At 40.3% G+C, this 27009-nt stretch overlaps 2 protein-coding genes across 4 annotated transcripts in view; one reads left to right on the forward strand and one right to left on the reverse strand.

Moving 5' to 3' along the window:
- Positions 1-27009, forward strand: part of BRF1 (BRF1 general transcription factor IIIB subunit) — a 170813-nt gene that overhangs the window by 67562 nt on the left and 76242 nt on the right. Inside the window, exons 4-7 of one of the 2 annotated variants that reach the window (XM_071745373.1) lie at positions 1776-1807; positions 10964-11036; positions 19505-19654; positions 20866-20959. In XM_071745373.1, the coding sequence (XP_071601474.1) occupies positions 1776-1807; positions 10964-11036; positions 19505-19654; positions 20866-20959 (349 nt within the window). Of the gene's footprint in view, positions 1-1775; positions 1808-2044; positions 2117-10963; positions 11037-19504; positions 19655-20865; positions 20960-27009 lie in introns of those variants that run through there. The other variant, XM_071745374.1, reaches the window with a different exon arrangement.
- Positions 13034-16588, reverse strand: BTBD6 (BTB domain containing 6). 2 transcript variants are annotated; one of them, XM_071745376.1, is made up of 5 exons: positions 15937-16588; positions 15365-15662; positions 15062-15152; positions 14664-14782; positions 13034-14424 (listed from the first exon to the last, which is right to left on the reverse strand). In XM_071745376.1, exons 2-5 carry the CDS (start codon positions 15571-15573, stop codon positions 13392-13394), a joined length of 1452 nt encoding a protein of 483 aa, XP_071601477.1. In that variant the 5' UTR covers positions 15574-15662; positions 15937-16588; the 3' UTR covers positions 13034-13391. The 2 variants fall into 2 exon arrangements, with proteins under 2 accessions (XP_071601477.1, XP_071601476.1); XM_071745375.1 differs by lacking the exon at positions 15937-16588 and having other exon boundaries at positions 15365-15930.

The following is a 27009-nucleotide window of genomic DNA, read 5'->3' on the forward strand; positions in this document are numbered from 1 at the left end:
ATGAGCTGCTCTTCCTATAATTTTTTGTTGGTTTTGTTTGGTTTTGGTTTTAAATTGTGATGAAATCTATCAGTGAAGAGTTACAATTTTAGCAAACTTTTTTTTACAATTTTTTAGTGTCTCAGAGCATGGAATAAGCAAACACTTTAAGTCAGTAATGAGCTAGGAGTATTTTCAGACCTATAATGTTTCTCAACCATAAAACTGGTGTGGTGATTTCTTCTTCTGTCTGTTTGAGCTGACTCATATTATGATTCCTTGGCAATTTCAATGTTAAAATTTTTTCCGTTTTCTCCTTTCTCACTACTTCGACCAAGAAGCTGTGTCAAATTCAGTAATGCTTTGTGTAAGTTTCTGAGTTCTATATTTTACAAATTGTTTTTGTTACCAATTTCCTCATTGTGTTAACATTCAAAATTACTGTAATGTCTTGCATAGTAGAATGCATAAGGAATTTTGGATTTTTTTTTTACAGACATCGAGTTTTCAGCTAATTAAATATCCAGCTTTGCTGGGTTTTTCTTATGCTAAAATTAACTTTCACCAAATAATATTAACATATTGTAAATTTAAATGCAAACAAAGGATAGAAATGCTCAAGGACAAAAATTCTTAGTGAGACAAATGTTTATATATAAACTGATTGCATTGTCTGACTTGCTCTATTCCATGGCTGATAATGTTTAGAAGAAGTGTGTACTGTATTACTCTGGCATACTTTAGGAGTAACTTACACTAATTCTTGCCTTACCATGATGAACTATACTGACATTTTCCCCATTTTTATTGCTACATACACAAACTGACATACACCCCACCTGTCTGCTTGCTTTGCTTCTCTCTTTCCTGCTCTCACACTTCACTTGGACACTCCTTTTAATGGTAAAACTGGAACCTTTTTACAACGTGTAAGCCACACCTGAGTAGCTGATAGGAGACCCAGATTGTGTTTGTTACTTTGATAGAGTGAGAAAGCTACCTTTGCACCTAAGCTTAATGGTGGTGCTTTGTTTGGGTTGTTTTTTTCCTTTTTTCTTTATTGCTATGACGATATATGAGTGTGCTTACTTATGTGGAAACTTTTTGTAGTTTTGGCTTGTTTTTAGCTATGAGTTCCAACTGTGTTTGTAATGGGCTGTAGACTGTGTATTTTTGCAGCAGCATAAGATGTGATGGATTAAGAACTCAAAGGTAATGGATTTTCTTGGTCAGAGAAGAGAGCAGAGAAGAGAGGCTTTCTTTTTGTAGCTCTTTGATAGGTCCTTATAGAAGAGCACACAGGAAACTTACTGCAATTTTCTTAGTTTGCTCTTCCATCTTTTTTTCTCGTATCCTGGGCCCCTAAGATGGCACAGGACACTTACATGCTGCTTTGTTTTTCAATAAATAATAAGAGTAAGTACTTCAATAAGTAATAGGAGTATTCTGTCTCGCTGGTATTATTGCTTTTTGCTATCACTGGGTCTTTCTTGGACTGCACTATGTGGTGAGTATTGCAAGCACTCAAGGTGTTGGCTTGTTCTTCAAGACCATCACTCCACATATGCAACTTGTGCAGTAAATGCAGTGGGTGCTGGCAGGAATTTATGGCAGAGTTCAGCTGTGGGCTGGATGCAGGCTGTTATCAGCAGTGGTGCATCCAAGCAGCTAACTCACATTTGGTTGTTTTACAGTTAAACCTGGGTTTATTTCGTTCCTTTTATTTTGGGTTGCAAACGAAATTAAGAAACAGTGTCAGATTCAACAAGCATGTGTATTCCTTGACTTCTTCACAGACATGTTACTTGACCTCAGTGATCTTCTTCAGGTATAGTATCTGTTTCTTTTATTTGAAACTTTTTGGCTAATTGTTAAATATTAATTTGAAACAAAGAGCTGTCACTGTGGGCTGCTTGGGGTGGTTTCATTTCTCTTAAAAAATTCTGAATTGGAAAAATCACTCGATTTGTAAATCTGAGTAATTGTTCAGTAAAATTAAATATAAAATATTTTTGCTTTTAACACTGCAAATACACCCAGGGTTAGTATGATCTCCTGTCATCAGGATTCAGAGTCACTGCAGTGACACAGGGTCAGATGTTACACATTTTTAAAGCAACACATGTTGAAGACAGAGGTAACATTTTTGGTAGATAATACTGTGTAAATGGATGAGTGCACTACAGAGGTGTGGGGGTTTTTATAAAATATATTTTGAGAGAAATACATACTTGCTTTGTACATAGAAATGGAAAGATTTACTGACATATGCTCTCTTACCCTCATTCTCCATGTTATAACTGTTTTACATACAATGTGAGTAGGTTAGTTGCATCTATTTTTGTCCTCCCAGCTGTCTTGGTAAATGGCATCCTCTGAAGACTATTTATTGCTTGAAGCAATCTGCTGGAATTGCAATAATCAAATGAATGTTTAGTTCTTAAAATTAGCAACTTTTTTCTCTTTTTCTAAACTCATACTGAATTATTTTGATTACTTATAATCAAATTCTTCATGTGTAGAATGGGACGTGTATTTCTTTCTAAACACAGGTGATTTTCATTAAGAATTTTATGAGCTAGAAAGATCATAGTGTTGTGGTTTAATCCCAGACAGCAACTATTAACTCTATCCCAGCTGAAATCAGGACATACAGTAAGAAGAACAGTCACACAGTGTGAAGAGGAAGAGGTATTGTATCTATAAAAGAAAAAAGGTATTGGCAGCAGGAACAGTCAAGAATTATTTCTTCCCTTCCGTACATTACAACCAGAAAAGGTGTTGAGATGAGGCATATGAGGATTAAAAGGTTAAAGAGGGGTAGCTGAAGGGATAGGAGAGACAGAAATAGATTAGTAGCAGGGAAATAGTAAACCCCACAAGGAGAAAAAATGCAAAATTTTAGTCTCATGATCTGTATTTATGTATTTAACTGTGTGGAGACTTCTGGTGTGCTCTACTTCATAGCTTCTTTAAGGTGAATATGAGTAAATGGGAATCTTAAAGGTTATTCTTAGCTGGAGTTAGCCAGAAAGTCCTGTTAAAGGACTTAGAAATGACTTTTTCTGGTCCTAGCTTGATTCTTCTCCCACTCCGAGTTGTTTTTTGTTGTTTTTTTTTAAACGCAACCAAAACAAACAGACAAAAAAATCTTGATGGCAAAACATTTATGGCTCAGGCAGAAAACTTCAGCACAATCTGCATTAGATCAGCCTTTACCCACAGATTGGTGTGATTGAGTGCCAAAAAAAGGAAAGCAATTAGCTCATTAGATGGTACTACAATACCTCGAAGTGCTTTTTTTTCCCAAGTACAGCTCTCCCATCCTGAACTTGGGATATGAGCATCATTAAAGAAAGGTTGCTAACAGTAGTAGTAGTGGCAGTGGTATTTTTTATTTTTTTTTCAAAATATTTAACTTGTTCAACCTTATCTGTGCAAAATAGGTCACACTGATTCAGGTAATTGTTTTTCTTGGTAAAATGAGAAATGTGTCAATTTTATATCAGAAAAAAATCACATCTGAAAATCTAAGAAACAAAATACTGCAGACCCTCCCCAACTCTAGATGCTTCTAGCAAATGTTGAGGTGTTTTCTTCAACATTTTCTATTTGATGCAGCTTAGTTGCTGCAAGAAATGAAGTGACCTGCAGGGCTCCTAATCATGTGACTGCAGGATTTTTTCCAAGAAAATTACTGAAAGAAACATCCTTAGGGAGTATCTTCATGGAAACTTCTGCCTGAAATGCAGAACACCTTGAAATAGATTTTAGTGGATTTGAGGAAAAAAAAAAAAGAGTAACATCCCGTTGTGTATTGCTTCATTGAAAAGCAAAACAAAGAGTAAGCTTTAACTCCATCTACCACTAAAAAAGATCAATGAAAGCCTGTGAAAAAAGTCATCCATGGCTTCCTTTTGCCATCTTGGAAGCAATATCAGCTGTGCCATTCTGCATCCCACTTATGGAACCCTCCTCAGCAATGAGTTTCAACCAATGTGTTGCAAGTGCTGGAACAGCCAACACCTCTTCAGCTTGCAACATGGGAAAGGTGGTAGCTAAAAATAAGATTAAGGAGATTTGAATCTGATGTTACCTGCAACTCAGTATTTGTTTAATTACCTCACATATTTGTGTTTCTTCTCTGTTGTTGTTTTAACTTTAGAAAAAGAAAAAAGGGAAAGGAAACTGTGTGTCCTCCTAGGCTCTGGTCTGTATTTCTTGTACAACCTTTTTATTGAGGTGTTTTATGATTTGGACCCATTCTCCATAAAAATAAAATTGAAAAAACCTCTGTCCCCTATAGTGTAATATGCTTTTAGAGTAGTATTATGCAGCTGAAACTTCCCAGCAGAGGGGGATACTTTTCGCAGTTGATGACAATCTGTTTAAGAATTCTTATCAGTTTCCCTCTTATGCTGATGATTGAGTTGTGTTTATTTTGTTCCACTGGTGAACTGCTACATCTCATAATGGGCTTTGGATTTTCAAATTGCTATCATCTTAGAAAAAGCCAAAATGCTGAGTGTGGGGGGTTTTGTGTGGTGTTTTTTTGTTTTTTTTTTTTTATATATATGGTTGGTTTTCTTGTGGTTAGTTGCTTTTTTGTTCTGTTTGATTTGGTTGGTTTTTTAACTTTTATTTTTGTGTGTATTTAATCGAAAAGGCAATTTCTTTGGTATTTTTTTCTCTCATTTTAACTTGAGGTGAAATATGCCCTATGTCTCACAAACCTCCTCTTGAAAGTGTTGTCAGAATCAATATGCTTCTGGTACATTTAGACTTTAAACCATTACCTGAAATAAACTGAAAATGTCCAGACCACTGCTACAAATCTGGCTCCTTCCTTGTGCAGAGGCTGCATCTTGATTGAGTTGGAAGGTAGATCAGTCATCAGTCTGTGACAGGGAAAGTATTTGCTTATATTTTCAGATACTGCATTTTACTTGCAAATAAAATCTTTGGAGAGGTCTGTAATCAGGCCTTTTGTTTGCCTTTTTGTTCGCCCAATCTAAGCAACAGACCTCACTTACGTGGGAGAGCTGTGAACCTTGTCTCGCCTTGGCCCAACTTTTGAACACTTCAGTTTGCTCATCTGTTTCAGAGCACGTCAGTCCTTCCACCTGAAGAACTAATTGGCTGAAGTTTTGATTTCAGTGTGGTGAAACTCTGCCTTTCTCATCCTGGGAAAGGGCAGTTTCTTTTTTAGCCTCTTGTAATTTCCAGTCTCAGGGTCTTCGTGATGTGGTCATAAAAGGCTTTGGAAAGAGGTGTTGGCGGTGCTTTGATCTCCAGTTTTAGCCTAGTAGAACATAATTTTTAGTGTGCCTTGTGGTGTGTCCTGCTGTCAAGCAAGGATAATTCTTACTGAAAAGATGTTAGACAGAGCTGGGATCTGAACGGAATGCACGGCAGGAGGATTTGCAGCAATGGGCATAATTAAAAGGAGATGTTTTGACTTGGTATCAAGAAGAGGTTTTTCACCATGAGGACAGTCAAACTTTGGAATAGGTTGCTTAGAGAAGTTTTGTAGTCTGTGTCTATAGAATTTTCCAGATCCTGAGCAACCTGGTCTTTCTTGTAGCTCACCCTGCTTTGAGCAGGAGGTTGGGCTGGAGACCTGGTGAGATCCATTCTAACCTGAACTATACTGATTCTAGGTAAGGGAAGGGGATGTGCAAGAAGTGAATATTGGTAACTGGTCCCTGCTTGATCTAGTCCTCCATCTCTCCTCCACTTCAAGCACAACTCTCATTCCCTGTTTTCATCTCTTCAATTAATCTTGTCAAGTGAAAATACTCTATTGTCCAGAAGGGTTTTTATTGTCACTTATTCTCATACAATTGTTGATTTTACTTATTTTTTTGAAGGGTGGCATTGGCCTTCTCCTCCTCTATGCTTGGTGCAAATGACTTCCTGACTTTCTTGCATAATTGGTATGATAATGTTTATTGTACAGCTGTGGTGCTGAAGGAATAATGCTAGGGTTACTGCATATGTGATTAGCAAAAGTAGGCTCTCCCTTCAGAGCCCCCAGAACTTGAAGGCAACTCTTTCAAGTGTAGCATGAGAGGAAGTTGCTTGATTTGGATTTGTGTCTCTGGTTGAACTGCAGTCAGACTAGCTGGGTTTGGTACATGTTTGTAGTTTTGAGAGTTGTCTTTTGAAGTTAAATCTAATGTTCTGGTTGCAGTATGCATCAAAAAGTAAGAAGTTTCAGTTTGTTGTGTAGGGCAGGGTAAAACAGCATTTCTTACAGACGGTACTCATTTGCCTCAGTTTTTAATACCCTTTGTTCATTTAAAGTTAATATCATGTTGACTGCATTTGCCTTTATTGCCCCTATGCAAATTGCTATGTTGATTGAGTTAATTTAAACAACCTGGTTGGGACCTTCAGGCATTACTATACTAGAAATGTTAATAATGAATCAAATAACCACAGGTGCCTCTTTCCCCAGCAACAGACACTCTCCTTAAAAACTCATTTGCTTTTCATGCTTGCTTAATTATTTAGGCAAGAAGCCATGGATGTTTCACAGTGTGAATTCTCATCGTGTTCCAACTGCCCAGTCTTTGTCTTCCTAAAAGACAGAAGACCTTAAACACTGTCACCATTTGCAATATTTTTTCCAGAATGCCACACCATGATCTTGAAAAGTCTTTTTGGAAATTGCTCACGGTGATAGAATATTGATTTATAAATATATGGAAATTATGGTCAAGCAAAAGCACTCATTGAATGATTGCAGCTTTCATTTTTGTCACTGCCCAGAAGGTAAAGTGACCTGGTAACTGTATGAATGGGAGATGCCTTATTTCCCAAAGAGAGTTTAAAATTCTGGAAGGTGTAAAACTGATGAAGAGCTGAATTCCTGTGTCACTGGAAAGGAGGTGTTTGTTGTTATTTCTAAAAGCACCAGTATATTGGTATTTGTGAACACATCAAGCATGATGTGAAAGCAAGATGAAATTCTGAAAGGATAAGAGTCCCTATGGAAGTGTCCCTTTGAAATCAGCATTTGATGACTGACAGATGTGAAATGAAAAGCCTGTCTCCAAAAAAATACTGTGAAGGGCAAAGAGTGAAAGGATCTTTATAGAAAGATTTAACTGAATAATTAGAAGCCTCTTCAAATGCCCCTTTTAACTAATAAAAAGTCTTATGTAACAATGGCAGAAATTAACTATTGGTAAAGGACATCTTACAGTATGTTAAGTTCTCTCTAAAACCTTAAGGGTAAAAACATTGGGGTTTTTTTTATTTTAATTTTGGTTGTGGGTTTTTTTCAGTGCCTTGGTGAACACATACGTTTTGTCTGAAGGATGTCCTCCTACTGAAGAATCTTATTGGGTTTTTTTTTAATATATAAAGCCAAAAGAAAACCCAACCCAACCAACCAAACACACAAAAACAACAAAACCCCAAATCACTGGCAGGTCCCCATATATTTGTAAATTTCTTCTGTTAAATGTAAACTGATTGTAAAATAATATGGTAAAAACTATTGGGGTATGCAGATATTAAAATATCCTCTCTGTCAGAGATTGACACCCCTCTTTGTACCAGGTACTGATGTTCAAACCTAGTGATTGCCTCAAGTTTAGAAAATGTTAATATATGATCAAAATACATGAGAGCACAAGTCTCATGAAAGTCTATAGTAAAATTGTTACTCTTACACTGGGGGAGAATTTGGGGCAAATACTGTTTTTCAGTATGATCCTTTTAAATTAAGGAGGGGACAAGAGGCCAAAGTTGATATGGGAAGCTTTAAAGCTGCATCAATTCCAGTTCAAGCCAGAGACATCCTTTTAAAAGGGCATTTTTGTTTATTCACCATTCTAAGGACTCATAAAATTAGGTTTTATGAATGCAAATGTCATATGGTTCTAAATTCGGAGTGTTAAGCTTTTGATGGATTGGAGTATATGAATTTTTATAAGAAGTTCTTAATGAAGAAAGAGCTAGAAATTAAAGTAGGTCTCTAAATTAATTCTCTTAATTTTCTAAGCTTAATGGAGTGTGAAAAAAATACAAATTAAGAGAGTAAAGAAAGACTTTATCTATATGCCTATTAAATATCTATCATATCTCATTGGTCACAGAATGTGTGTGTGAGTAATAGTTAAAATTGGAGACAGTGGCATAATATTTTAGTGAAAGGGCCTTCCTCTAAAATCAGAAGTTCTTAAACATGTTTCAGCAGTTCAGTGCTCTGACAGATTTCTGGGTGAGCTTTATGCCATCCTTAATTTGCCATTTATGAGAAGTGTATTGTTTGAGAGGGGCTGAGTCTCTTTTCCTACTGATTTGTCTGGAAAACTGGAAGGAATTAAATATTCCTGATTTGTTTTGTGACTTTACCCTGGGATTAAAAATGTGTGGGTTTCATGAGGAAAACAATATAGAGACTGTAATCCACTTTATATTGTGCTTTCCTTCTAAATAGGGAGTAACCAGAAACTGCAAAGAAATGCACTTGTGATCAAAAGAAAGGAATTCCCTGATGTATCATTTCTATTTGAATTTATTATTTTGTGTAAATACACTGCCTTCACCTTGAAGTTGCTCATGAAACACTGATGATGTGGGTGAAGTGGAAAAGCAGGTTAGATTTAAGTACCTTAGTTCTCAAGTAGACCATGGATCCAGAGACTTTTAGTTAGGCCAAGGAAAGGAAGATAAAAAACAGTCATTGAGCAATTTTATTATGCATTTGCCTTTGCTTTACATTTAATTTGGCACCCACTTTGATTGTTAAAACTTCACTAAAATTTCACTGCTTATTTATGCCTCTTCATACTTATTTGTTCTTTGATGACTGCATTTATGGAAAGTTTGCTTGGGAGGAGTTTCTTAGAGAGTGACATGGTTTGATGGGGACAAACATGAAGTATTTGGATGTCGTTAGAAAAAAAGCCAGAAGGAGATGCACTTGTCTGAATCTGAGGGGTTTTTTGTAGTCTAAAATGAAAGAAGTAGATGAGTTTGTGAAGCCTCTGATGGAAACATCATATGTACTTGGCTCCACTGAAGTAACTTTATTGATTAGTGCAGAGAAATCATCCCTGCAGAACAAGATCTAAGTGATGAGGTTTAAGATTTACAGCAACTTGGTCGGCCAAGTTAGAAGGCTGAAACTACAGCCAAACCCCCACTCCTTTATGTTAATATTTCTTAGACAAAAGGTCAGAGCAAGCCATTCCAAACTTAGAGTGATTGTAGAACATCTAAAGCCAACTGAAACACTGCAGATACTTTGCTGTCTCTGTGGCTCATGGAAAGTCAGATGCTCTCAAATTCCTGTATAAATTGCCAGATTTGGTGGTGCTTTTATTTCTGTATAACATTTGATGACTTATTTCCTAAGAAATATTTCTTGTTATTCAGAGGGCATATTTTGTTCACTTAGCTCCCATGCAATAGTAGTTTTCTGTTGCCTGGTATTTCAGGAAAAAAAGGATGGTAAATTTAAGATTCTACTTTTGTACCTTCCAGACCAGTCCAACCATTCATCAGGCAAAGCATGGAAGATATTAAGTACTTTGCAGTAAATATGGAATGAATTAACTACATATCATGTACACTTGATTGGGCAGTCACTTTCAGGTTACTTGATCATTCTGAGGATTTCTTTGAAGTTCTCATTTTTTAAACTTTTTTAATTTGAGAAAAAAATCATGTGGGAATATTTTTCCAAAAAGAAAGTTTTGAAGTGTTAAGTGAAAATGTGTCAAGTTTGTTTGTTGATGTATATATATTTATTTTTGCTGCATTGGTAGAAGCATCAATAAACTTGGGAAAAAAGCTTGCTTCTAAACTAATGTTGACAAAGCTGATTTGTGAAACTGAAAGAGAATATACGTAGTACATTATTTTTTATTTCTAGAGGCTTGTACCACAATCAACAACTCAACTGTGTAATTGACTGCTTAGTAAACACTTTCAGTACCCTGGCGTAGGAAAGAGAGTGGCAGTTCTGTTACATAAGAGCAACAGAGTATATATTACCCTAAAAATATATTTTTTATAAAATTGCTTGCAGTGTAGCAGGATGAAGATTTTTTTTTCTACTAACTTTGACCTTTATATGTGTCTTGGGGGGGGGGGAGCAAGGTGTTCTTGGAACTTCGTGGGAATGTTTGGAGCTGATTAGGAACTAGAGTATATCCTGTCTTTCTTGCTGACCACAAAAACACATCTTAAGATAGTGAAAGAAAACTTCCTCAGACTTTTAAAATACAAATGTAGTCACCTATGCAATAAATTGCTAATCAGAGTATGAAGAGTAACTCCTCCCCTCAGTTTCCACCCTCCTTAGTGCAGCAATGAAGAAGGGGATGGGAGCAGAATCTGGCTCAGGCTCCTTAGCAGGCTTGGTAGTGTCTTCCTGAAGTTATTAATTTTTTTTTTTTAAGTAGGGTGATCTGGGGCAATGTCCAAACAGTAAGAAATGACAAATAACCCTTGGGGCATGTAGCACCACTCCTTGTTTTGGTGGAAAAGTTTGGCATGTGCTTGTGTAATACTTAATTATCTCACTTCACATGATCATGCAGAGCTGAAATTTGCACTAACTTGTGAGTATTTGCACAGTTCTGTTACATTACAAGATGAATGACACTTTATATATACTGATATTAAAGTCAACAATGTTTCAAGGTGTTAGATGTACACCAAAAACTTGTCAGAGTACTACTACAGAGCAACACTGAGCTGACTGAAGAGCATAATAAACAACTTTTTGTAATTTTATCAGTATAAACTTATGCTTTGATTTAGTGTTAGTTTGTGCAGCTTTTGATAAGCACCAAGTATTACTCTATACCTATGTGTATCAATTGCATTACTTAAGATGAATTTTTAAAAGCGGTTTAATATTTTGTAAGTTGTGGTTATTTTTTTCCTTTCTGTATAATTGTTCTATTAAAAATATTTGTGGTACAGGATTTAAATAATGGTGTTTTTTGTCTTTTAACAGGTGAATGTCTATGTGCTGGGAAAAACTTTCCTTCTGTTGGCCAGAGAACTCTGCATAAATGCTCCAGCCATAGGTATTTTTTTGAGTTGACTTTTGAGATTTTGGGTGCATTTTCTGCATGTTTACTTGACAAGAATATGTAGGTATGTGTGTATATAAACATAGTACTGTGTGCTAAGTACCAAAGTGGTAACTTAAAAATTAATCTGGAATCAGTCCGTGCAGAAGAGTATTGCTGACTGTGAAAGCCTCTTTATCTGGAGTTTTTGCTTTTACAAATAATGTTGTTGTTGCTTTTGAGTGTTGTTTAGACCATACCAGGACAATGGGCTTGAATGTGTAATGAATTTATGTGGGTATACAAGCTTGCACAGGCCTGTCACACTTCAGTCCAACAGAGATGCAACCTTTGATAAATATTTGCCAAATTTACTATCTGTCCATCACCAGTAGCTGAGGTGTTGGGTGCTTGAAATACAAATGGCTTGGTGGAAAAGGAGGAGCAACTTTTTCCAAGCATGTGACTTAATAAGTCATCACCAAAATCATCACAAAGTCAGAGGAAGGTGGGTTAAAGCGTCAAAGCAATTGTCTGGGCTGGAGCTTGTAAGCCAAGGGAAATCATGCCAATTCCAATTAAGACTGCACTTATAGGGAGGTCTTGTGACTCTTACCCACCTCTGTGCAGAAATTATCTTCCTGTATCTTTACCCACACTCACTCCCACTGTTCTCAATCTGTACTGAGAGAATCAGATGCCTTTGTGTTCAGGAACACCACACATGCACACCCCTTCTGATGTACTTAGCTGGGCACCTAACTGGCTGCTTTTCAGCAAGAGAACCAGCAGCTCACACATATAAAGCATCCTTGTATGGGCATCCAGATAGCATGTGGCAATGCACAGCTATCAGCCATCCTGGTGTGCTGGCTTCATTAGCATAGCTTGATGTCTAGTCAGAAGTTCTTGTTTTCAGTAATTCACTTGCCTTCTTGTTTTTCATTACTTTTTTAAAAAGAGAGAACAGGCAGAATTTGTATTGCAGCTTAGTTTCAAGGTGAAAATTAATGCAGCTTAGGAAAAGGGAAGTGGAAAACCTTGCCAAATTAAATTTACAGATGCTTGTTGGACATGGAATAAATCATAAAATGGTTTGGGTTGGAAGGGGCTGTAGAGATAAACTAGTTCCAAGATCCCAGCATAGGCAGGGACACCTACCTCAAGACCAGGTTGCTCAAGGGCCCATCCACCCTGGACTTGAACACTTCCAAGGAGGGGGCATCCACAATTTCCCTGGGCAACTGATTAGATTGGAGCTCTTGGAGTCATTTTGAGAACAAAGATGTGTTAAAAAACAATATTTCTATTTGGCTTATCTGTAACAATTTTCAGACACAAGGAAAACATCTACTTTTTTTACTCTTGAGAAAACTGAAGGCTACTAATTATAAAATGACAGCTGATAGTGAATGAAAGGGACTGTTTTTAAAACAGAAGGGGAAAGAAAGATCCAACAGCTTTTGTTTGAGGTGGCTTATTTATAATATTGAGTCAAAAAACATTGCAAGTATTTCTCTAATGTGTGAAGATGGGATATGGCTGCCAATACTACCACTCTGGGCTAAATCCATGATAAAGCCTGTGCCTGCATTCATTGGTGTGTCTTGGCTCTGGCCTTTCAAGGGGGGTGCAGTTTGACAGGTGCAAGTGTCAGTGTTGCTGATGTCTGGGCAGGCTGAGGGTTAAAGCAGTAGAAGCCTTCAAATATAACCACAGGATGATTTTCATCATCTTTGATTACACTCATGGTTTGTCCCTCTTCACAAAAACAACCCCAAAACAACACAAACCATGAGTTTCCACATATAAGCTCCCTTTTTTGTGCAGGAAACTAAAGGCTGCTGAGGGATAGTCTCTGTTACCAGGCAAGGGAACTGTTGTATTTGCAGTGATAGCTGTGTGCTGAGGCACACAGGGGACAGACTACAGTATCATCACCCCTGTTAATTGTACTGTAGATGAACCAAGAGACACAAGCCATAAGATCAGCAATGATCAAGTACACAGGATTTAGGACAAGTAAAAACATTTTATATTTAACAGATTTGTAAACTGCTCTAGTTTAGAACATTCTGTTTGAGTCAGCTGCGGTCTGCAAGTTAGTTATCTATATACAAAATAAATGCACAGTACGTGCGAAATTTAACATTTTTCTGCTTGTTGCAGTCTTAATAATTACGTCAAATAGCTTATGAATAAATAAAATAAGATTAAATTCAAGAGCATTCCTTCACTTATTTGTATAGGCTGATGTAGCAGATAGGTAAGTAGCATAACATTCCATACTGCTGCAGAGTTCATAGTAAAATTTAAAAATCCCTTTATGTGCATCACTGCAGCACTGGAATACCATCAAGATGAAATGCATCATGCATAGAAAATGAGCTCAGGTATTTGTCCGCCTTGTACTCCAGTGCCATTAGTACTGTCCGAGGAGCACTGGAACTGGAACGTCACTTTCCCGCACTGCACTTCAGTCATTCCCTCTTGCCCAAAGTAACTGAGTTCGTTACCATCCAGAATAGCACTTACATTGTAAAACGTGTCCTGCTCGACCTGCACGGGGTGTTCAAACCACACAGAGAAAGTGTTACTGGAGCCGTCGGAGGTAAACTTTGTCAGGTTTTGAGCAAGGACAACTCCTAAGCGTTTCAGTTCGATTTTGACGCTGTACTCGGCTTTGCCGCAGCTCGACCCATAGAGCCCCAGTCCTGCTATAAATATCCGTTTGTCTACGGCAAACTGAATGCTGTCACAGCGCCCTCGGTACCTCCACTGATTGCTGCGATACGCAGAGGACTGGAACCGATGGCACCGCTGAGGTACGAGTCCTTTTCTTTTTGTCAGTGGGAACTCGAGTTTGGGTTTGTTGGCCGCCGTGTACCATAGGAATATGTTGTGAGTTTCCTCAAGGGTGAGGATGTCAGACTGGGCGGCTCCGTTGGCAAACTCTTCCAAAGTCATGGTCGGGATCCGCACCAAGTACAAAGCTTTCCCTAATACGTTCCTCTTGTTGCGTGGCGTAACTGGCAGCCCTTGCCTTTTGCATTCAGCTTCTGCCCAGTTGAGAACAGCCTCGAAAACTACCACCTCCTTGGTGTTGAGTGCCTCCCGGGTGACAATGATCTCCAGTGTTTGTTGATCTATCTCACAGAAGCCCTCTGACTTCAGTGCCATTTCTGCTTGAGCATCAATCACTTCCCAGCAGCGCTGTGTCAGCTCTGGCTCCTCGAAGAGCCTGCTCTGAGACAGCAGGACACAAGCGTTCTTTGCTTCTAAACTGGTCTCCAGAAAATTGACGCAAGCCTTTGCTAGGGCCGGCACAATGTACTTCTTGGCAGCATACAATGTAGCCAGAACCGTGTCAGCTTCCAGGTCTATTTCATCACTATACATGTATCTAGATGGAGTGAAGAAAGGAAAAAAAAAAAAGTAGTTTCTTAGGGAAAAAAATAGAGGCTGTGAAAAAGACTGATCTATAGTAATTCTTGCTGGCAGTCAATCTGACATTCAGTATTTGTCAGCACATGAAGTAAACAGTAATAGATGCATATTGCACAATGCCATTTAGGAGATGTATATGCTATAAGCTACTTTGATTCTGTCCGTGTAATTAGTAGAGTTGTAGTGGCCACTTACTTTAATAGGATTAGAAAGGCTGCAGGTTCCACATCTGGTATATGGATTTCAGATTTGACCTCTGCAAGATCGCCATAAAACATGGCATAGAAGACAGAGCTACCAACTGCCAAAACATACTGGAAAATAAAAGAGAAAGAAGCCTCAGTAATACATATTGGTAATAGCTGAGCGTGCTGGCTTTCGATAAGAGCTACGCTTAGGGAAAGTTAAAAGCTGCAGTGGAGGGAGAAGGCTGCTGTAAGACTGTTGCCTTAAATTGCAGCGTATGTGAATTACTTCTGGGATTAGACGAGAGCAGTAATTAGAAAAAAATAAAAGCGGGACCTAGTTTTAAGGCAGGGGGAGAAGGCGATATGCACAGCAGTATTAAAAAGCCAAAAATTATCTGCACAAACCTTATGGGCAGGAACTTTCTTCGATGCCCCCGGCGGCCCCACGATGAAGTGAACGTCAGCCATGAGTTCGTTATTGAACATCAGCGCGTTCCTGCAAGCGAGGGGAGGGGGGAGAAGCCCGGTTAGCGGCGGGCAGCCCCTCACCGGCTGCCCCAGCCCCGCTGAGCCTCCCGGTGGGTCCATCCCATCCCGGGCCGGCCCAGCCCTCACGCCTGGCGTGGGCGCAGGTGCACGGGGCCGGGCACCTCTTTTGTCCCGCCCGCCCGGGGAGGGTGTCGGCGTCCGGCGGGGCCTGGCCCTTACCTCTCCCGCAGCGTGGGGTGGAAGGACTGCCAGTTGGCACTCTCCAAGTTGTTGTTGTTGAGGTTTTGGAGCTGGGGCGGCGGGGGCGGCTGGGCGGTCTGCTGGAGCTGCAGGGCGTTCTTCTTGCTGTTGGCAGCGGTGGCTGTGGCGGCAGCGTTACTGTTTGCGATATTGGTGTTGGTGCTGGCAGGGTAAAGTTCTGCAGCCATCTTCTTCTTCAGGGACAGGGGCACTATCTCATAGCATCCTGGCACCTTGCCGTTTGACCTCACACTCTTTTTGGACTTCTTTAAGGTCTCTGGAAGCAGAAGAAAAAAAGTCAAACACTTCATGATCCTGCCATTGAGGCAACCATGGGGCAGTGGCATGAGCAAGAGAACTAACAAATCCCAAATGCGAGTCCCACTATCAGGATATTTGGTGTGCTTCTAGATGCAGGGTGGTTTGGTGGGTTGTTTGGTTGTTTTGGTTTTTTTTTTTTTTTGGTGTGTGCGCGTTCTTTGGTTACAAGCCCGACGCACCTTTCCGGGGGGAAAGGGATGATGCTGTATCGGATCAGTGCCAGCGCTCACCTTGGCTTGAACGGGGGTCCCAACCTCCACAGCACTGCCACGACTGCAGTGGGAGCCCGAGCAGGGCTGGCAGACAGTTCCTTCCCCCGAGAAAGAAGGAGAGGAAAAAAAAAAAAAAAAAAAAAAAGAAAAAAGCGAAAAAAAAAAAAAAAAAGCCCAAATCCAGCAACAAAACCCCACAAATCCAATCCAGCCGAGGCGGTGGGTCAGCAGCGAGAGTCAATCCACAAATCCTCCGAGTGCAGCAGCCTGGCGAGGGTGAAGCGCAGCCAGCCGCCCGATCCCCGCTGCCAGCGACGGCGCTCCGCTCCGTCCTTCCCCGCCCGGCGAGGGCACATCCGCGGCGGCCGGGCCCAGGCGAGGCGGCGGCTCTCCGCAGTCCCTCTCCCGGGGCGGCCCCACCGCCGCTCGCACTAACTTTCCTCCTCTCCCTGCGGCGGTCGCCGCTACACGACGCTGCTCCTCCGCGCTGCTACTGCTGCTCCTTCCTCCCGCCCGCCTCGGGGGCGTTGCTGACGGCGGGGCGCCCCGGCTCCTCTGCGGCGGGCGGGCGGGCTGGCGGCGCTGCCCGGGGCGCTCCCCTCACGGCGGCGGGACCCGGCGCTGCGCGGCCGTGCTCGGCGCGGCTCTGCCGGGCCCAACCTCCGCCTCCCGCACTAATAGGCAGCCGCCGCGCCGCGCGTCACGGCCGCCCGCGCCAATGGGAAGCGGCGGGGGGAACCGCCCCCCCTTCCCCGCCCCGCCGTGTCTCAGTCCCGCTGCGCACCCCTCCCTGCGCCCGCCCGAGGGCGCTGCGCCTGCGGCTTCGGGCACCGGATCGGGCTGCGTGGACGTGCGCAAGACCCGGACGGTGGCGAGGGTGGGGGAGGACGGACCCTCTGCCGCTCCGCGCCCCGCTCCCAGCCGCACTCAGTGCGGGGGCGACCGGACCCGCCGTGCGGCCCAGGGGCTCCTGGAGCGGGGCGGACGGCCCTGGGCGCGCACCGCCCTTCCAGGGCGGCCCGGGCGGGGGCGCCGCCGCGCCGCTCACCGCCACGCTCCGCGGGGAGGGCAGGGCCGCCGCGCAGCCCCGCCGGGGTCGGCGGCTGGGGCAGCTGCAGGAGGCTGGGGACATGGCCGGAGCGGAATGGATTAAAAAAAGTTGTCATATATTTTCTCCCGTTTTCGCAGCCCAGTGGCCACCGTGCCCCGGTGGTACGGGCCCTCCCGGCGTGGGTTCCCGCCCGCTTTCAGCAGTGTTTCAGCAGCCACTGTGACCCCCCGGCCCCCTCGCCGTGACCGTGCCCGTTCCCGTGGGAGGTGGGTGGAGAGCAGGGCAAGGCTACGGCCCCTCGCCCCGGCCCAGCCGTCCAGGTTACCTGTTCTGACAGGGAAGTTTCTATTTTACAATTTCCGAGGAATTTTTTTCTATATTATTCCTGTTAGTGACTATGTGGCACGGAGGTAATTCAAAAAAATCCAAGTCACAAGTCAGATAGAGAAGGGAAATTCTTCAGAAAACAAAAATAAAAAAATTTTTTCTTAAATAATTTATTTCTGTCTATCTGTTTCACAGCCCCCTGGGTCCTCCTTCAGTCAAACTCAGTTTTTGCCTCACTTGAACTTGCTCACCCGTGTGCTGAGCTTCCAGCCCCAGGGTCTCTTGTGGGCAAACAGAACGCTCTTGGGAGCAGGAGCAATAGTGGGTTCTTTAATACGTGTGGGAAGAATCGAAGTGTTTGAGCTTTACAACTTCTAAACAGCTTCTTTACAACTTCTACATTTTTTTTTAAACTGTTTACATCCACGTGGGATGTTTATGTTACCCTTGGCCCTGCGTTTAGAGTATATATATTGGTACTTTGTATCCATTCATGGCCTCTTTAAGGCTTTTCACTTAAAAGCCACCCGCATATTCATTTTCTCACTGTTTGGTAGCTTCAGAATTTAAATTAACGATGTGCAGTGTTTTGTCAAATGACCTGCGGGCATGAATGCCAGCAGAAATGTCTGAGCAGCTACAAAGCAAACGTGTAAATGCTCCCGAAACTACGGTCGGAAGAGAAAAAGCTGTGAACTGCCTCGATAAGCTCAGCGGGCCGAAGGAGCGGGAATTGGGTCCTCTCGGGATAAGATGAGGTGGAAAAGCATACCGGGCATTACTTTGCATCATCGCATACGGTTCTGTTGTGCGGAAAGAAAAGTTCAAGTGTCTGTTGAACCCCAGGCTATCATTCTTGTAAGGTTTTTATTGTTTGGTTGGTTTTTTTTGTTGTTGTTGTTACGTTATTTTGGAATTGCTAATTTTTGTTGAGTACAGGTTTACAGAATCATATTTGGAAATACAGAACCACTGCCCATAATAATCATGGGGATCAGATAAATCTTTCCCAAACATTTGATTTTTAGGGTCATGCTTAGGAGGTGACTGCACTCGGGCATTTCTTCAGTTTTGAGGGAGATGTGTTTGGAAGTTCTTGCTTGATAAATGTTTTCATTTCAATGCTTCTGCAGGGCTGACAGGCGTAATCACCTACAGTGAGATCTTGGTAATTATGGATAGCAACAGGGCATCATTGTTAGAACTTGGTGCTAAATGAAACTGCTTTGATTAATTGTAAATCCCTAAGATTGTTCCAGTGTTTCGAGCTGAATTTTCATCTTTATCAGTTTAAGTGCCCACACAGGGAATCAGCTAAGGAAATTGAGTTGAGAGTAATAGTTAACAATTTACCGTACATCGTGGATTTTCGGTCAAGTGATAAAAGGCTGGCAGGAAATGAGAAATTGATACCTCAAATAAGAGTAAACATGTGTTAAGTGTAGCTTTTACAAGATTGTTTGATAAATTATAAATTGGTTTAGGCAAAGCACAATCCATGCTGACATATTTCAGTTAGCTTGAAGCTGATAACACTTGAAATAAGTTTTTACATCTGGAGGCAGATCCGTGGCCAATTTAAATTGTCATAGTGCTGTTGATGATAACTTTATTCCAGCAATTTATGCCAATGGAGACTAAGCCTCAATATCTGTAATAACAGGGGGTTTTGTTGGTGGAATATGAGTCTTGAGAAGGAGCTGGAATTAACTTTGAAAGTGTAAGGAGGCTTTTGTTAGGGACATGGGATTTTATGCTAATGATTTTTTTCAAAACTTTGTTTGTGGGTTTTGAGACATGCAAAGTACCTCATTTGTTACTTTGCAGGAGATGTTAAAAGTTTCGGGCCTAAGTTACATCCTCGTTCTGCAAAAACCTTTGCAAAGACTTAGCTTTGGGTATAATTTCACTGATATCAGTAACACTTCGGCGTCAGCCAGGGACCTTGACAGACACATAGGAAAAACTTTGTGCAGTGCCTCAAAGGGCTCTTGTCTATAAGGTAGGAAAGGATTTTGTTTTAACTTAACTAAAAAGGTGCTTCTAAAGCTTAGTGATCAGAGGATCTGGCCCAGCAGCACAGTCCAAGTTGTTTGCTGAGGTTTGAAGCAGGCCATCCACAACAGCCCTGCAGTACTGCTGCTCAAGTACTGCGATTTCTGTCACAAAAATTAGAATTAGAAATAACCATATTGCTTTCTGTTGCAGATCCGTGTCTGTATATTCCTCGTTTTGCACACATGCTTGAGTTTGGGGATAAGAACCACGAGGTGTCCATGACAGCTCTGCGGCTGTTGCAGAGGATGAAGCGGGACTGGATGCACACCGGGCGCCGGCCCTCGGGGCTCTGTGGAGCAGGTCTGTCAGAGGATGGGTGTATTGCCTCTTGGGCATTGGGCAGGAAAGTCTGGGATTTGGGAAAGGAGGAGGAGTTTCTTCTTTACTCACTGATGCCATGTGCTCTGGGTTTTGTGCCATCAGGTACCCACAGATTATGTAGGTCTTCATCAAAATAGTTTCTGAAACTCAAGCTTCATTTTTGACCTTGCTGCTACATTACTCGCTCAGGTCCTTTGTACCTTATGTTTTGGGTTTTTTAGCCTCCTTTCTGGTGTTCTTCTTGGCCCTACACTCTGCAGGCTCTATCTGCTAAAAGGTTTTTTTGTCAGCTAAAATGACACCATTAGTGCAAGCACTTTGATTTGTGTCTTTACACAGAGTCTTATGCAAGAAATGCCCTCTTTGACCTGTTCTGTGAAATAATTCTCCTCTCCTTTTTCATCTTTTCCAAGATCCATCACTGTCATGATGCTTACAAAAACCCTACTAGTTTTGGAGGGCTGAGTTAAAAGGCACTCAGTACCAGCCAGTGAAGGCAGGGTAACAAAGGGTGTACATAGTCACAGAGTTCATGTCTCTATTTTATTAGACCTTGCATGTGCATGCTGCAATGAGACATAGCACTCAGACCTTAGGGAGCCCAGGACTACACAATCTTCTTGAAATTTCTAGCCACTAATTGTTAATAGTGCTTGCTTATTGCCCAGTGTGAAAAATTTGAATATTGCCTCTATGGGAGACCAGACTGGTCTTTAATTCTGCGCATAGACTATATCCAGATGAGCAAGTAATTTAGTCAACAGATTGAAGCAGATAGTGCTGAGTCCCCCACATCCATCCATGCAATATGCAGATCATGTGGTGTACCATAGACTGGGTTTACTTTGGTTCCCTGGCCATGTGTTGTTTGACAGACCAATTGGTAGTTCAGCCTCTGATGTTCCCATTAGGAACAGGAGCACTTAAAACACATACCTGAAATGGTATGCTGTATTCCCAAAGGCTAAAGCATAGAGTTTTTTGAGCTGTAATTTGTAATCAAGTTTATTGGGTAGGAAGCAAAGTTTATAAAGTCAAGTCAGTCACTTGTATTCAGGGACACAGCTCAGCATAAGCATTTACAGCTTTTAGCTGAAGGCAGGGACAGAGAGAGGGACACTTATCTGACTGGTTTTTGCTCCAGGACTGTTTCCTTTTTTTGACATTGGCTTTCTCTGCTTATTCTCTAGCTCTGCTAGTGGCAGCAAGAATGCATGATTTCCGACGTACCGTTAAAGAGGTCATCAGGGTGGTCAAGGTTTGTGAGTCTACATTAAGGAAAAGGTCAGTGCAGTTTTACTGCTTTTATCTTTCGTTTACAGTACTGAAAGGTGGTGTAGTCTAAAATGAATGTATATCAGAGAAAACCAGGCTCTTTTCCTTTTCAGAAGTGCCAAGAAAAAAATGAGTACAGCATGTTTTAGCTGGTCATTTTTAAGCACTAACACCTGCCTCTTAGGTAAGGCCTCAAAAGCTTAGCAAAGCTGGTGAGGAGCACTGTGCCCATTTAACAGGTGAAGAGTTGAAGGCAAAAAAAAAAGTTGGGTCAGCAGTGTTAACTGTGGTGTCATGTCCTAAGAAGAAATAATTGATATATTCTCAAAGCTGAAAATGTTCTATTTCGATGAAGCAGTCATTCAGTTTCCCTCAGTTATGAAAAGTTACAAAATTTTCCTTCCTCATAGTTCAGTAAAAAAATGACCTAACTGTGGCACACTGTGCTTTCTGTTGTCTTTAGCTGGAAATTTTTGTACCACCAGAAAAATCTGAAGTCTTTCTACCAAGGTTTCTCTTTACAAATCTCCTCTGGTGTCTCTCTTCCTATGCACTTTGCTGAGACCATCTTAAGCACATCCAGACAAGTCTAATTCTTGTTAATAATATTAGTTTCTTCATTGTATAAAATATTTTTGCCCCGCATTTTCATTATTAGAACAGGAATGATACTATTTCCCTACCATCCACGAGTGGTATAGGGATAAATGGAAAGTGTTTGAAGTGTTTTAAGGTTATCAGGATGAAGCAGTACAAATGCAACTTTTTTTCTCAGGTCAACAGGTCATGTGTTTTAATGTACATTTTCTATGATTAATGATTTATGCACCCACAATCTTACTTCAAGATGCCTTTTTAAAATAGTTCATTTTTATTAAGAAAATTAGCATAATAAATTAGAGTTGGAAGGAAATTTAATTTGAGCAATTGTTTCAAGTGAGGAAATCTTACTTCAAAATTCATGCTTTGAAATGTTTACTCAAGTCATGCACATCAACTAAAATGACAGCGTTATTTACTTTGACAGGGTAAACGTGACAGCTGAATTATTTTCATGTAGCTATAATTACAACTGTATTTATCACGAATCTATAAATTTGATTGATGTTTTTCAAATAAGAGCATGTTATATAGTATTTAATGAAGGCAAATAAAAAAATACCTTTGAACAAGTTCTTCTGCACTCCAGTTTTTTTCCTTTTTGTTCGAGAATTCCTCTCAAAATGCCATCAAGTAGAAGTTGTCTGAGTTAATAAGCACTTATTTCTTGTTCTTTAAAATTTCTTTGCTTCTCAGTGTGATGTACAGTTCTGTTTCCTTTTAATTATTGCTATAGTTACTCTGGTTTGTAAAGAGCTACTGCTGCTTTGTGCATTCTGAAGTTGTTGAGTGTAGTTGAGTGAATGCTCATTAATGGACGGCATTGGATGCTGCACTCACCAATGATGACTTTGCCCTGACAGCTTTTGAAGTGAAACCAAACAGGAATCCTGTTACTGCTGAAACATGCAGCCTGCAGGTTCTGCTGTATGGTTTGATTTAGTTCCCAGCTGGCTGTGTGTCTCATGAGGAGGCACAGGCCACTGGAAGTTGGATTCGGTTTGGGTAGTGATGGATTTCCGTGGCAGAAATCTTCAAGGGAAGGAGTGGCAATGAAATCAGGTGCCCTCTCCCATGCCCTGCAGAGGCATCCCAGCAGCTCAGGAGGTGGGGGGACAGGGCTTTGCTGGTAGTGGCTTGACTGAGGTTGTGGGAGAAGTGCTTTGTAAGGAAGCCCTGCTGGACTTCTTGTTTTGGGAAGACCCTCATCAGGGAATGGGCTTCCTTCCCTTCTGATCTTGTGCAATGCAGCTGATGCAGCTGTGTAAAAGGGGGGTGGTTCACCCTGTTGTCCACCAGCTGGAGAGCACCAAGCCCTAGGTCCCTGTGTTCTTTTTCCTCTTTCATCCCTGGTTACTGGAGGAGTAGCTCTTGGAAGGCTTTTCACAAAAATATGATGTAGCTTCAGGTCATAAAAACGGATAATGTGATTATAAAGAGAATGTGTTTTGGAAGGAGAAACCAATGAAGTGTGTCATGTGGACCCTGTCACTCATCCTCTAATCAAGATTTCTTAATTTAACCACCTGTTTGGTTGAAAAACAGTGTGTGTTTATTTTTAATATGCGTGGGGTTTACATAGGATCTTGGTAAGAAAACTTTGTAGTTACCTCACAGGGCCTTCTAGCTTTATGTTTTGAAGCACCCAATTAAAATGTAAAGCTTGTTGCTGTTGTTGAAAGCAAATGTATTAAATATTAATAAATGCACTGATAATTCTATCTCATTTCCAGTGTAATTGAAATTGTATTAACTTATATATCACTTTATATATTCAAAGTACTGTACAAATATTAACTAATTAGTCAAATTGTTATTTTCTGTGTAATCATCTATAGAGATAGCAGAAATTAACTTTTAATAAGCCCAACCCTTTTATTTAGTTTAGTATTCACATTTGTGCTGGTGTCCAATGCACCTGTCTTTGCTGCTGCATTTTAATCTTTACATACTTTGCCTCTTCATCTGTTTATTCGCCTATTGCATACTCTCTCTGCATACTAAATTCTTTCTTATCTGCAGTGAGAATAATTTTTGTGATACTTGTCCATTATGCATTATCTAATACTGCGTAGCCCTCGTGCCTGTTTGAAGATCTTATGCGTGTCTTTAATAGAAATTAAAAAAATCAGCTTATCTTTGTTAACACTTGGATTTAACTTCTTTGGCTTACTTTCTTTATCTTAAAATAGAGCTGCTTTTCACATAAAAAATATTTCTTCTCGGTTAAAAAAACCTATTTCTGACAGACTTCAGAAATAAAGCTTAATTTAGAAAGAACTCAAATAAAAAAGTAGGGTGGGTTTAAAGTGCCCATTTTGGAGGTGAATGTTTTTCCTTACAAAAAAATAGCATTTCTGGGGAAGGAAGAGAAGATCTGTCACAAAGGAACTCCATTTACTAGTCAGAGATGTGGGAGGGACATTTGTAAATAGGGTCCTTTGCTCCCATCCTGAGGGTCCAGCTACAGCTCTTTCAATGACTGCATTGGTAATTTTCTGGGAAAATTAAAGATTGATGCATAGAGATAAATGTATTGCCTTGTAGCTTTTCTTACTTTCCTTTCTGCAATATTTAGCTTACAGAAACTTCATGTCCAAGCTCCCAGTGCATTCTCAAGCCAAGCAGGCTTCTTGTATCACAAAGTGAGGAGCAGGTCAACCTGTGAGTCTGGAATCAGGGTGGTAAGAAAAGGTAATAGGGATACAAAGTCATGTTTTCCAAAACACCAAAGCCATATCAAGGCCAGAAATGAAGGGAAGGGCACAAAGAAGTCTGTGTTCAGCTGTGATCCAAGTAAAGTGATGTTAAAATCCTGTGAAAGGTATCTGCATTAAGTGAGAGTTCTTCACCTAAGGTTTTTGAGCACTGAGAAGGGTGGAGGTTGCTCCGTATGTCAGAGTTGTGTAAGTGCCCTTGTTTATAGAGAGAAGCTTTCAGAAAGTTACTTCATCTAAAGGAGCTCATGGTGGTGTCTGCTCAGATCTTGTATCCAAGCCATGGAGTTCCTTTCCTGGACACTGTTGTGGTAAGCTAAGACATTTTTTAAGAAGAATAAAGAAGAAATTTTAAAAGAATATTTTATGTCTCCAGTTAAATAATTTCAGTTGGCTTATAGATCATTTCTAGAAATCTTTATAGTACAGTGAGTGCAAAAACTTGGTCCACTCAGGTTGGCATTGCATACTTTGGTAAGTTGGATTTCCTGTTATAATGAAAAAAGGTTTTATTTTTGAAGAATCTGGTATCATTATGTTCCACTTTATAAATCTGGCTTCTATACAGCTAGTAAGGTAATACAGTAATTACACTCCTTATATACTTTGGTAGTTCATACTTCTTTTTAAAATGTCATTTCTAAATAATTTGGTATCTGTTGATTTTGATAAAATAATTATCTTATTATCACTAACTCGGGCTTAGATCTTATAAACAGATTTCTCTGTGTTTGACTTTCCTCATCTGAGTGACTGTTAGGAAATTAGGTAGCATACTTTATTTTTTTCCAGGAGATCATAGAGTGTTTCTGACAGAACATAACAGAGGAACCATGCTAATGAAACAAAATTTTAAAGAATGTTAGAGCATTTATTGTCATTGTTGTGGTGTGAACACATGAATCAGGGAAAAACAAAAATAACAAAATATTCCAGGTGGTTTAGAGTGGTAGACTTGTGGGATGACCAGGGACATCTGTCAATAAAAGCAACTAATTTTAAAAGGTGCTTTTATTCAGTACAATAAATCTTTCAAGGTATGCATTCTTTACTACTTAGAAAAGTGCCAGAGAGTTGCCATCAAATGAGCACCATAAATTATCAGTCACAGCTAATTTGCAGTAAATGACTATGTGTATATTCTCTTAGTCCATTACAAGAGGTGAAATATATTAATGTAGTACACCATGGAAATTGTTTAAGTGAAAATATTCCTCTTTCCAGTTGGATTAGGTTTAGCACAGACTGATTTAGCACATCTCAGGTGATAAGCTTTGAGTTGTAAAACCACGAGAACTGGATCACCTCTAATTTTATCCTTGCCTTTAGTAATGAGATACTCATTCATAAAGGCTTTAAAAATACCTTTTTTATATTGCTGCAAGTACGTGTAAAATTATATATATACATACAGTGATTACATAGAAGGAGGTTGCACTTCTGTTTATTTACATACTGGTGGCTACTGGAAAGCTTTTGTTTATGTCATTTAGGAAGCATTTAATAGAACATTTCTGAAACATGTTCACTATTAAGTATCACTTTCAGGGTACATATTCCATAAACAGTTCATGCATAAGCCTTGTATGGTTTGGAAATAAAATGAGGAGAGAAGGATGATGGAATAGACTGTTACATTTGTACTGTAAAAAATAGTGATGATTTCTACATCAGTATGGATTAAGAACTTCTATGAGCAAGTGCACAGGTTTGGAGTGGAAGGTAGTGCTGATGAATATGAAGTTAAAACTGAGGACGTGGTGCAATGTTTTGGTATTTCTCTAATGTGCAAAAATGCAGACTTCTTTTTGGGAGTTTGTAAGTGCTGGATTTGTCAAATCATCTGATCTTTTACTAGAATATTTGCAATTGATATGACAGTTAAAATTATGTAGATAATTACTTAAGCTTTTCATTGTATTGTTAATTTAGGAAAAATCAGAGGAATGTAATTACCACCACCAGCCTACCTTACAATAAATTTCTTGCATCAATTTCTGCTAACAATATGCCAATATTCAGCTTAGTGTTTTGTTGGGTTTTTTTTGACCCATTAATAAAACAGTTTAAGTGCTTTATTAAAGATTATGTGCTCACATTCACTCTTTTAAAAAACAGTTGCCAATGAAGTTGTAATTTGTTTTCCCTGCTGTATAGGGTTCCTGCACAAGATGCCTCTGCTTTATGCTGCCTGATTTCTAGAGCTAGATGCTGATTTGGCATATGTAGGAGGACATTAGAGGTTTTCCTAAATGATCTCTGCTTAGAAGTTGCTCTTGGACATTAAACTTGGAATGCTTTTGTTCAAAAACTTGAGGTATTTGTGAGTTGGACTCCAGAAGATCTTGTTCTTTTAAGTGCTTTGTCGCACCTCACTGCTGCAGAATTTAAATTAAACATTAAAGCTGAGTAGCTATCTACACACAGGAGTCTTTTTTTCCTTAGCTGTAGACTGGGTTCATAAGTCTTCACCGGATGATATCCCTGAAACAAAACCTAGTGAAAAAACCGTTGCTCATAACTTCAAAATGACTGACCCATTTTCCCTTATTGGGAGCTAAATTAAGTGTGAACAGAATCGCTTTACTGTTTTTTGCACAAAAGTGCTTTATCAGAAGATGAGGTGTGGTTTTGTCTGTAAGCAGATGGAACAAAAGCTGTGGAAAATTTTATTTGGGAAAAAAAAAAAGGGTTGGGATTAGGGGCAGATGACACCAAGCTCTAGAAAAACTTTTCTCCCAA

Source organism: Heliangelus exortis, chromosome 5 (assembly GCF_036169615.1).
Source record: "Heliangelus exortis chromosome 5, bHelExo1.hap1, whole genome shotgun sequence".
NCBI lineage: Eukaryota > Metazoa > Chordata > Aves > Apodiformes > Trochilidae > Heliangelus > Heliangelus exortis.